The sequence below is a fragment of the Ursus americanus genome, chromosome 17, assembly GCF_024610735.1.
Source record: "Ursus americanus isolate L20-20 chromosome 17, mUrsAme1.1.p, whole genome shotgun sequence".
Taxonomy (NCBI): Eukaryota; Metazoa; Chordata; class Mammalia; order Carnivora; family Ursidae; genus Ursus; species Ursus americanus.
Genome location: NC_142143.1, coordinates 5,070,927 through 5,083,244, shown reverse-complemented (window position 1 = coordinate 5,083,244; position 12,318 = coordinate 5,070,927). Strand labels below are relative to the sequence as shown.

Genomic DNA, 12,318 nt, shown 5'->3' with positions numbered 1-12,318 from the left:
CACACCTTAGGTTGTGGGTGAGGAAGGGGAAGAGCAGAGCCGCTGGGCAGGGGGGCAGGAGGAGGGCACTGCTGGAGAGAGAGCTGAGTGGTGGGGTGCCTGGCTAGAAGGGGGCACAGGACCACAGGGGAAGAGCAGGGGAGCAGCTGGCAGGATCTGTGCCTGAGGGGAATGCGTGTCCACGATGCCGGGGAAGCGCTCAGGGGGCTGTCTGGAGGACCCAGAGTGACAGTTTGGGCAGACGCCAGCTCTTGCATGGAGGGAAGCACTGAGCACAGCCCACCCCTGCCCCAACCACACCCCATGCCACCTGCGGACACCCCGGTGGCCACACTCACCACTGCTCAGATCTGCCCTGGCCGTGCCCCCCGCCCTCCATGCCACTGGCACCGCCCCTAGGCTGTGTCACAGCCTTCTGTCCTTCCCCGGTGGTTCACTCATGTCTTGTGTGTCACTTGTCTCTTGTCCCCAGCACCCGGCACAGGGCCAGGATGGGGTGGGGGCCGGTGGGGAAACAAGCCCCAGTGAAGGAAGATGGGTACACACACCATATCCTTCCTGCTGCACTCACGGGGGGTGTAGGGGTCTCTGTCAGCACAGAGGACGGTAGTCTGATCCCTGCTCCACCAGCAGCTGGTGACCTTGGGGAAGCCACTTCACTTCTCTGCCCCCGGCACCGAGCCCGTGGGGGTGCAGCACGACTTAGAGACGGCAACCACCATGCCGGGGGCACAGCAAGTGCTCGATAGATGTTGCTTGAACCATGAGCTCCCGCCAGGAGGCCAGCAGGTGACGGTCACGCCAGGTCCATCCCCTCTCCCCATGGTGGGTGCGGTGGAAGCCCCTTGCCCAAGGTCACACCGGGTGTCGAGGGCAGACAGGATCTGGAAGTCACCAAGCGAATCCTCTATCCCGCATCACATCCTCACAGGCTTCTGAGGATCCGTTGTGCGAACACTTCTATGGTTATGGGAGCACCCTTCTGAGTCCACAATATGCGAACCAGGGGGGACACGAAGCCTCCGAGCTCCGAAATTAAATGTCTCCCACTTAGACAGCAGGGCTCAAAGACCGCGGGCTCAGTCTCTGGTTTGGACTGAAGGCACGAGCCCAGCAAGGCTGGCAAGCCCTTTGCTCAGGGAGGCATGCGGCGTTCCAAATGGGGGAGAGAAAACCATAGGTCACGTGGAAGAATCCCAGCTCTCAAAACACTTGGCCACATGGAACGACGTTTTCCAAAGGTTCTCAGACTCTGGTACCTCAGGCACTACCCCCAGAGTGTCCTGGTCAGGGGGCTCTGGATGAGACCCAGGAATTAATTTTGATAAACCCCAGGCGGGTTTGCTGCCAGAGACCCACGTTTCAGAAAACCCCACCGCCGGGGCCAGGTCTGTTTCATGGTCTACGGCTCTGCGTGGGTCTGTGCCTCTCCCCCCTACTCCTCAAGCGTCTCCACCCACTGCCTTGCTGTCACCGGGAGCCCGGTGCAGGGGAAGGACCCAGGGGACTGGCTCGGTGGGCATTTGTCAAGCTGAGCTGAACAGGGCTGTGTTTCTGTCTTCTGCCTGATAGATGGGGCAATTATCCAATCAATAAGCTGATTTAAGTGTATCTTATGAATTCTTTAAGTCATTCATTATTGAAAAGGTCACTACTTCTAGCTCTTTATCGATCATTAATTGGATGGGTTGCTTCTCCAGTGAGGAAGCACCAATGGTTAACCGGGCGCCTACGAGGTTAACAGACATTTCATTTTACCCTTAGGGGACCCTGGCAGGGGCCACGCTTACCCTCCGCTGCTTCCTGAGGACTGGAAGGTCAGCAGGGCTGAGGTAACCTGTCTGCTCGCAGAGCTGGTAAATGGCGGAGCTGGGACTCGAACCCAGGTCCAGTTTCCGGCAAAGCTCACAGACTCGACAGTGATCACTGTGCTGAAGATTTGTGCACGTGCTGGCAGGTGGGCTCTGGGACGGATCTCGCAGCCTGCGCTCAGGCTTGGGATATTCCAGGATGATGTGCCCCACGCCCCACGTGCCCAGCTCAACCTCCACAGAGCCTCTGAACCCCAAACCTGCCCTCTGGCTGGCTCCTGTCCTTTGTGCGGGCCTCCCTCACAGAGGGCTTCTGCTCCAGAATGTACAGCCCTCCTCTCTCCGTCCCACTGGGCACTGCCCAGGGACGGTCCGTCCTCCCCCACCTCCCACCGGCCTGGGACTGGGCAGAGACGAGAGTCACAGTAGAGAAAGTCAGGTCTGAACATGCAGCCAGGCTACTAGGCTAACCCCTGATATCCTCCGCCCCTCGCTGCCTCCCGTCCCTTCCCCTGAGCCATCACGAAGCAGTCTGCCTGCAATGCCTCAGACGTCCTTACGAGACTCAGTGTATGTGAACATAAGGAACCAACCCAGAAATACGCTTCTTTCCTAACTTCATGCTGAGAAAGCTTATCCTCCAGCCTCCAAATACCCATTTGCTTCATTTGACCGTGAAAACTTGGAAAGCCATCCAGTTTCCCCTTTTGCCTTGGCTGCCAGGAAACTCACAACTCCATGAACTGCTCAGCGGCAATCACTGCCGCACCAGTCTCTAAGTGCAATAAAACTGGCAAGCTGGGCTCCCAAGCTCCGTCTCCCCCTCGCATTTGACTCTCGCCCAGGCGCATGTTGTCACGGGCAACTTCAAATCCCTCTTGGCAAATAAGGTAAGCAAACGATCAGGAAATCAAGGAGCCGAACACGGCAGCAATAACGGCCCGTATTTTCCAAGCTTGGCAAAGACAAGTGATCCACCACGGCGGCCGGGGCCTTGATCGCAAGCACTCACCAGGCAGACGAACTCTGGAAGGTCATCAGTGGAGGGCTGTGAGCATCTCCCTGCAGCGTGTGCACGGCCTGGGGGGCTTGCGGCAGCGGTCCTGGGGGAGGCTGGGGCTGCGGGGCGGGCTGCCCTGGCCGGGGCGGCCGGGCAGGGTTGCCCCACCGCCGGGGGTCCTGTTTCATCCATCGTCCGTGGATGCCCCACCGCGCCAGGTAAACCTTGCAAATGTCGTAGTTCATTGCCGAGTAATACAAAAGATCCAGGACCAGCAGCAGCATCACGAAAAACCCATAGATCCACACTCCCAGCAAGGCGGTGTAATTGCTGGGGGAAAAGAGAGACAGGCGCTGACGGGGAAGCGGACAGCAGCCCCCAACGACAGACTTAATCCACGGGGCTACTGCAGGCTCCCAGAGGGGCGGGGCTGCACCCCCCGCTGCGGGGTGGGGAGTCTGGGCTCCACTCCTCACACCCACCCTCCACTTCCTCTCCTCCACCTGCCTGATCGCCACCTCTTAGACCCTTGGAATCCACTCCCCTGCACCCTGACCCCTGGAGCATCTCTCCCAGGATCCTAGTGAGGGCGGGGACCCCAGTGGGCCCCATTCCGTTGGGGGCTTTGGAAGGACCTTCACCCTCATTCATGTCTCTCCCAGCATGGCAGCTGCTCCTGGACCAGCCAGCTGGCTTCTGTGGGTGCCCCCACCTGCTTGCCTCCTGGTTCCTTGCTTACGCTGCTCCCCCACCCTGGGGTGCTCTCCTGCATCCCTTACCGCCTCCTCCACCCTTCGACCCCCCTACAACTCCTCTCTACTGTAGTGGACCCAGGGCAAATGCGGGACGTCTGTTGTCTTAGCACAAACCAACCCAGCTTCCTGAGCCATAAACCCCCAGCCCTCAGCATCCACGCTGGGCCACCTCACACCCCCACGTGCTTCTGGAACCCAACTGGTGCCCCCTTTGCACCCAAGGACAGCCTCCCCTTCAGCCTGCTCCCTCTCGCCCTTTCTCAGAAGTCCAGGAAGCAGAGGTGGGCTCAGCGTCCCTCCCCACACCCCACACCCCACACCCCACACCCCACAGGACAGTCACTGGTCCCGGCTGTTCCACCAGCCCCTGCCTCCACCGCTCCCCTACCCTGCCCCCCTGCATGGTTGGGGCTCTCAGGTTCCCTGACACAGTTTCTCGTGTTCATTCACCAGCATTTCCCTGCTGAGGACTGCTCCATCGTCTAGAAGTAGAAATGAGGGTGAGTTTTAGGCTGCTGGGCCTCACGGCTCCTTTGGAAGCCTGGCTCCCCGCCACCCCGTCCCTTCACTGAGGAGCACGTCCCACTCACTCAGACACTGGGCTTTTGCATGAACTATGCCTTCTGCCTGGGCAGCTTTTTCCATTTTCTTGCCTCCTCCCTTCCCTGCTGGTTCCCACCTGCCCCTCTTGGACACTGCTTCCCCCAGGAAGCCCTCCAGACAGGCTGCCCCTCCTGCTGGCTGGGCTGGGCCGGGCCCCTCCTCTGGCCCAGAGTCCCGAGCGCCTGTCAAACCGAGCACCCCAGCCCCGGGGCTGGGCTGTCTGGGTCCATCCGTCCCCCTCCCAAGCCAGGGTCTGAGTGTCCCCTGGGTGCCCAGGGAGGGCTGTTTCCTGGGCTGGCCGGTGCAACTGGGACTGCAGTGCTCCGAACTGACTGCGGCTGTTTAAAGGGACCGATTTATTAATCACTCAGACACAGCCTCCATCTGCTCCCTGCTGCGGGTGTCTGCTCAGGGGTGTGTGCGGGCGGGTGGCGGACAGGAAGCGCACTGCAGACAGGCAGAGCCCGTGTCCAGCCTTACCGCCCCTGCTCACGAGGAGGGACCCTCCCCCCAAGCTCCTGCCCAGACAGGGCCCCTTGGCGTCCTGGGTCCCCACGGCAGATCCCTCTAGACCCTGCCTGAGGCTGGAGAGCCCAGGCCCGGAGCCAGGAGGCCTGGTCCAGGTTCCTCCCTGGTCCAGCTTTGCTGTGTGGCCTGGGAGAACCCCTGTGTGTCTCTGGGCCTGCAAGAGATGGTTTCAGTTCACCCCCGCCCAGCCTTGGCCTCAGCAGTGAGGCCGGGACTGTTGCCCTCTGACCCCTGGGCCTGGGGCCAGGGCTGCTTCCTTTTGCTCCCTTGCACTCTGCCTGGAACGCCATCCCTCCCCTTACATAGCCAAATTCCCCCCACTCCCGAAGACTTAGCTTGGGTGCTTGGAGGCCCCTCGAGTGGGCAGTCTCTGGGTATCCAAGCCCTCGGCATGGAGCAGTCACCGGTAAGAGCTCAGGGCTCAGTATCTGCTTGAGGGGCGAGGCACAATTCTGTGTCTGGGCCACCCGCTTTCCTTTGTGGGGCCCCACCTCTAGCCACCACCTTCATGAGGCCTGCAGCAGTCTCAGGGGCTTGGTCACGCTAAGGTGTGAATGACTGACAGGCCCCAAGCTGCCTTACTTCGAGGGGAGGTTAGCTTTGCCTGGATATATCTGGGTGTGGAATTTCTGTCAGGGAGCAGAGGCTGGCAGCCCGGCCGGGCTTGTGGAGGCAGGAGTCCTGGGGTGGACGCCCACATGGCCAGAGGAGGCGAGCCTGGCTCCAGGCCCCGGCCCTCCTGCTTTTCCCAGCACCCTCTCTCCAGGCTCCCCGGAGCCCCCACGGCATTGCTGCAAGCATCGGGCCTCTTCCTGGTGGTTCCCATGGCAGCAGCCTCAGGGCTGAGGGAGGGGAGTGGGAAGGGGGAGGCAGGGCAGCTGTGTGCAGATGCTGCCCTGCAGAGAGGGAGACTGTGACGCCAGCCGGGGGTGGTGGCTGGGCCGCAGCTGGGCCTAGAGCCAGCAGGACTGCGAAGTAATCAGAGTAAGGAAAGCGGCAAACAGTGCGCGTCGCTCTGCGCGCTCCATACGGTAGCCCGTTCGGCACCCTGAGCAAACACATAAGGAAGTGTTGCTGCTATCGCCACCAGCCCCATTGGATGGACGGGAAACTGAGGCTTGGAGGAATGAAGAGACTCATGTAAGATCTCACAGCCATTAGGTGGAGAGCCAGGATTTGAACTCAGAAGCCTCGCTCCAGGGCACACGTTCTTAACCACGGCACCGTGCTGTCCAGGGTGGCTGCGCCCAGCCTCTCAGGGCAGACGAGTCACCTCCAGGCCTTGGTTGATGTGGCTTCTCCGCCTGGAACTCACTCCCTGCCTCCTGTGCACCCATGTTTCAGCTCAGCTACCACCTCCTCCAGGAAGCCTTCCTTGATGTCCTCTGTTAGATTCAACTCCTCCCTCGGGCTCCCAAAGTCACTGGGTTTCCCAGAACACAGTGTTGTCTTGACTGTTTCATAGGACTGTTGGCTCCCCGGGCTCAGAGATCCCTGAGCCTAGGGTCGGGGTCCCACGTATCTTTGCGTGCCTGGCACTCGGCGCAGGGCAGCTGCTGATGTTACTGAAGGGGACACACATGGGGTGCTGTGGTGAGCTGGTGACGTTGGCAGCCTTGATATAATTAGCGTCTCCACTAGATTTTACCTCCTCTCTCCGTAGTCACTAAGTTACTAGCACCGCCAGCAGTGAAGCACGCCGGTGCCCCGTGTTTCTCAGTCCCTGCAACGATACCGTGAGGGCACAAACGGGCCAGCCTGCCCCATGCACAGGCAAGGAAATGAGGTCCAGAAAGGCCAAGTCCCTGCCAGATGGGAAGTGGCCGCACTGGGATTCAGACCCAGATCACCTAACCCCAGAGTGTGCTGAATCTTGGGAAAACCCCAAGGCCACGTCTGGATGTCCAGGGCGGGATTTCCTGCAATTGCGTGGCATGCCCACTTGTCCGGGTTCACGCCGTACCAGGACCTGAGGACCTGAGGACAGATTCCAGTCCCTGCTTCCCAGAGCATTCTGCATCTCAGCATGTCACGGGCTTTGCGTGCATGCGTGGGCACTGCTGGGCCTGCGGGCCTCCGCGGCCGGCTGCTCCAACTGGCGCTCGGGGGATGCAGACTGGTGGTCTGCTCTCCCTGTCCTCCCTGCTCAGAGAAAGGAGGGGGCACCTGCAGGAGCTGCTTTGTTCGCTGACTCCCACTGCCCTGCAAGGGAGCCCACACGGGAGGTTGCAGCTGGCTGGAGAGCCCGGGCCACAGACACCATCCCCAGGCAGCTCCCCTGCCTTTCTCGGCCTGCCCTCCCCGTGGTTGGCCGGCTGGAAGCATTCTGGGTTTTTTAACTTAATTTTAAAAATGTGATCTGGAAATTAATTCCATCCAGATGCAGGGGTCTTTGTTGTGCGTATGCATATGTTTTGTAAAGGGCAAAAGATAAAACGGAGGCTGTTTTATTGGGCAAGATGTGAAGCCAGCCAAAGCCGCAGATAGCAAATTTTCAGTGTGTTTCGGAGTATTTATGGATTCAAATTCTTTCGGTGTCTCCCAAGCGATAAACAAAAACCTCTGTTGGAGAAATCTCACAGAATACCTACTGGTAACAGGAGCAGGTACGGCTGCAGGAGGGGGTGCTGTGGCCAGGAGGAAGCCCCCTCCGCCGCTCATGAGCCGTCCCTCCCCGCAGCGGACGGATGGAGGAGGTGAGCTGCTGAGGCCATCAGGCCAGAGCGGAACATGGGCTGCAGGGCTCATGGCGAGGCCAGCGCCGGCTGGGAGGGGACCACGGCCCCTTGGCTGACCTCATCTACGCTATCTGAGCCCACTCACAGGGTGGCCTGGGGGTCAGTGTGACAAGCTGGTGACCCTGGTGGTGACATTCTGGGTCTGAGACGTCAGGGCTGCATGAATTCAAAGCCCAGCTTTACTCTCCTCATCTGTAAAACAGAGGTAACAATCCCCCTCCTTGGGGGTGGTATTTATGGGGCTTAATGAGATAGCACTGGGCCAAGAGGGGAAGGACGCTGTGAGGGCTGGCTCCTGTGAGTCAGGCGCACAGGAATGCTTAGTTGATCTTGGCCCAGAGAGGCCAGGCAACATGCCTGAGGTCACACAGCAGGATCGAGGCTGTCCCAGGCAGTGGAGGAGCATGGGCTCTGGGCCAATGAAGGAGAGTCCGTGACTATCAAAATACTCACCATCCCTCCCCACATCCGTCCCCGTGCCTCTCCCCACTCTGCTGGTCACAGGCTTGGCCAAATGATGCACTTTGGCCAATAGAGTGTGAGCAGAAGTATCGTGGCTGCTTCTGAGTAGAAGTCCAAGAGCCACCTCGTGGTTTCACCGGTGTTCTTTTCCCTCTGCCATGGGGACATCCTGCCCTAGATGGGATGCGCTCCGTCCGCCTGGGTCACAGAAGGCTCCAGGCACAGAGCTGCAGGGGACCCCAAAGAACATGGAGTGTGAGCCCAAAATAAGCCTTTGAGTCTCGAGCCGTGGGGACCTCTGGGCCACTCCTTACCTCCACATAACTGACCCGGGTGGCTGATGCACCTGTCCCCAACCCTGCTCTGCCCCATGTGCACTGTGGGACTACAGGCAACTTTTCACCCTCTCTGAGCCTCAGCCCTGGTGTAAGGGGGTCAGGGGACCTTCTCCATAGATAACACCTCTACGTGGATCAAAGGAGCTAGTGAGGACCCTCGCACTACAGTGCTCACGAATGTCCATTTGGCTCCCTCCCCTTGGCTTGGCAGAGTGTATTCCGATGAAGAAACATCATGATTCTAGAACCTCTTCAGTCTTGAGAAGGCTGCCAGTGTATATGCAGGTTTTGTGCCTAACAGGGCTTGACAGGGTTGAACAACAGATAAGAACATCCAGAAGCTTCTGACCACACTCAGGGGCTGCACTCAGAGGCGTCTGGATGGGGGAAGAAAGCCTGCGGGACAGGGCCCAGGGCTCTCGGGGCCTCAGGCGCTGGGGAAAGGAAAGCTTTTCAGGTGCCGCCAAGGGAAGAACGATAATTCATCCCCTCCATCCTTGGAGGACCCTTCTGCCTTCCTAGAATCCTCTCCCATTCTCCCCGTCTCGCAGCCCACCTGCCCAGAGAAGGAACGCCCACCCACTGCACAGGACTCCGCCCCATGCCACCTCTGTCCCCGGGGAGAGCCGACCGTGGCCCCTGCTGGCTCAGGGCTCTGGGTCTGGGTCACCTGGCACGGGAAGGTGTGCCGCACCCTCTCCGGGACACCCAGGGCCTCTGCCTGCACGGCGGGACGTGGGCCTGGTGAGGCTGCTTCCTTCTCTCTGCCTGCGTTTCTGCCAGGCAGCGAGAACCAAAACAAACCACTCTGTTCCTCCAGAAAAACACAAATAAATAAGTCATCAGAAGCGCTCTCCTTTTCCCTGTCACCAGCCCTGCCCCCTCGCTGATTCACTGGCGGGGTGGGTGAGGTGGGTGGGTGGCGGGCGCCCTGGCTGCCAACGGACCCCGTGCATCTTCACGAAGCCCAGGAAGGGTCACTGCTACCCTGGGCCGTCTAGACGGGCTGGGGGCCCATGCATGCCACATGGTTCCCCTTGTCCCTTCATCCTCAGGCTACAGGGAACCCTGCCTGGAAATGCTCATTCCTCTGGACCATGTGGTGGCTCCCACCTTCTCCACAAGTTCTGGATGCAGGGAAATCCGGCACCGTGCCTCCCTGCACGAAACACAAGGACGGCGGGTGTGGTACAGCCTGGGTGAGGAGCAGAGCCCAATGATGCTGGGGTGGGCACAGCCGCTCTCTGGGCCTCCGTCCACATCTGTGGGAAGGGAGGTGGGGGAAGCGCGGTGGAGAATAACAGGGAGGAATCCCTCCAGAGCAGCGGTTCCCAAGCGGGGCAATACTGTGCCCCACAGTCGGCAACATCAGGAGACGGGGCTGGTTGGCATGGCCGGCTGGAGGGGAGAGGCTGCTCCCAGTGTCTCGTGGGTGGTGGCGAGGGAGTTTGCTAAACGTCTAACGCACAGGGCAACCCCCACCCCCCGAGAAAGAGCCAGCCCCAGGTGTCAGCGGTGCTGCAGTGGGGATCCCCGCTCTAAGGGCCTCCCCACTCAGATCTGCCTCCATTGGTGGAGGCCCAAGATTTATTAAAGCAGCCTCCAGACCTGCCTTGGCTCCCGGCCCCACCCCTGATGGGCTGCCTGCATCGGGCAAGTGACACAACCCCCCCCCCCATGCCTCATCATCCCCGTGTGTGATGTGGGCTCCGGTTGGGCCGTCAGGTGCCCTCAGCGACACGGCAAGGAGGGAGCTTAGCACTGAGCCAGCCCTGTGCCGTGCACTCCATAAGTGCTTTCTGAGGTTTAAGAATCAGAACTAAGCTAAACTTCCTCAGTATTTCCATTCCTCTCTAGGGGAACGGCTTTACTGTAGGGCTGAACCCTTCCTCTCAGCAACCAGGCCCCACGGTGCTGGAATGATGGAGTATTCTGTGAGAGATCCTGTGGAAATGTGCAGATTATAGAAACCTGTGGGCTTCAAAACGAGGATCCCAGACACCCGTCGCCAGAGCCTTGGAGAAGTCTGCTTGCCTTGCCAAGCCTCTGTCTTCCGTCTGGCTTTTGGCCGGCAATGATAGCACTCTGGGGTCCTAACCCCAGTGCTGGCACCACTCTCCCCCCTCAGGGAGCCAGTCTGTGGTCTTATAAAAGGCTTGGGTCAGATTCCAGGCCCAATTCCAGCCCTTGTGATGGACAGGACTTGCTGAACGACTTCACACACAGAATTATTCTAAGGCCTGAGCAGATGGCAAGATATTCAGGGGAAGCACCCATGCATTTGAGGAAGGAAGGCTGGGGAGTCGGCCTTGGTGGGAGGAGGGAGATTTGGATGATAGTCAAGGAGTCTGCATCTCCTGCCTGACCAAAGGGAAAGGAGATTTCCCGAGTGAGCATGGCACAGTGGCAAAGCATTCAAGCCCCAACATCAGACAGACTGGGGCTCAGCCCCCCCAGTGGTGCCACCACTCCCTTCCACAGTCACTCAACAAACCCTCCTTCCTAGGGGACTTTTCCTTACGATGAAAAAAATATAGCCAGCCAAGAGTCAGCCTCAGGCTTATTGGGAAAATATCTGAAGCAGCCCAATTAATATCAGGAAGAAGAGAAGAGTGCTTGATAATTCCAAACATCTTTGGAATTTTAGAGGTACCAGCCAAGATGATAGGACAAGAAAAAGAAATGAGGCCCAAAAACTGGAAGGAGATAAAATTATCATTGTTTGCAAATAGCATAATGGGAAACTTAAGAGATTATCAACTGAAAAAGTATAACAAAGGTAAGAAATTTCAGTAAGGTGGCTGGGTATAAAATTCATAGGTAGAAACCATTAGGTTTTGTCATCTAAACAAGAGTCGGTTGGAAGACATAATGGGAGAAAAGACCCTATTTATAATAGCAGCACACAAAGAAATAGGTAGGAACAAGTACAAAAGATACGCATACAATCTCTATGAAGATCATTCCAAAGCACTACGAAAGGAAATTTGAACAACTGGAAAGACAGATCTTCCTCAACTTATGTTGCAGCTATGTCCCAATAAGCCAGTTGTGAGTTGAAAATATCGTAAGCACGCACTGCATTTACTACACCCAACCCACAAACCCCACAGCATAGCCCCGTGGGCCTTACACGTGCTCAGAGCACTCACATTAGCCTACAGCAGGACAAAATCAGTTACTGCAAAGCCCATTTGATTTTTAAGTGTAGACCATGTCATGTAATTTATTGAATACTGAACTGAAAGTAAAAACCGGAATGGTTGTCTGGGGACAGAAAGCTTGCGAGTATGTCCGATGTCAAGCCTCAGGATTGCCTGGCTGACAGGGAGCTTTGGCTCATGGCCACCACCCAGCATTACAAACAACACTTGTACTGTATATTGCTAGCCTGGGATGAGATCAAAATTCAAAGTATGGATTCTACATATCCCTTTCTTATCATCATAAGGTTGAAAAGTCATAAGTTGGGGCGCCTGGGTGGCACAGCGGTTAAGCGTCTGCCTTCGGCTCAGGGTGTGATCCCGGCGTTATGGGATCGAGCCCCACATCAGGCTCTTCTGCTATGAGCCTGCTTCTTCCTCTCCCACTCCCCCTGCTTGTGTTCCCTCTCTCGCTGGCTGTCTCTATCTCTGTCGAATGAATAAATAAAATCTTTAAAAAAAAAAAAAAGAAAAGTCATAAGTTGAATCATTGTAAGTCAGGGATTCTCTGCACTGTGTTCTTGGATTCAGTATTGTGCAAAGTCCATTCTCTTTGAATTAATCTATGAATTCAAGACAATCTCAGTAAAAAATACTAAGTGGATTCTTGAAGGGGCAAGACTACACAAGATAATTCTAAAGTTCATATAACGAAAGAGCTAGGGGAATAGACTAAGGAGGCATTAAAACATATCAAAAGCCACAGTAGTCAACTGAGTGAGACACTAGTATATGGACAGACAAATGAAAGCATGAAAATGTATCAAGATCTATCCAGAGGCTCAAATCTAGTATATTATAGTATATAAGTTTGCAGTTTACATCAGTGGGGGAAAGATGGACAATTCAGTGAATGATATTGGGACAACTGGCTACCCAT

At 57.2% G+C, this 12,318-nt stretch overlaps 1 protein-coding gene across 2 annotated transcripts in view; it reads right to left on the bottom strand.

Moving 5' to 3' along the window:
- The window catches only part of SHISAL1 (shisa like 1), a 75,369-nt gene that overhangs the window by 30,863 nt on the left and 32,188 nt on the right, over positions 1 to 12,318 (bottom strand). For both annotated transcript variants that reach the window (XM_087868636.1, XM_045780062.2), the window contains one exon: positions 2,824 to 3,141. In XM_087868636.1, coding sequence (XP_087724762.1) covers positions 2,824 to 3,141 — 318 coding nt within the window. The remainder of the gene's footprint in view (positions 1 to 2,823; positions 3,142 to 12,318) is intronic.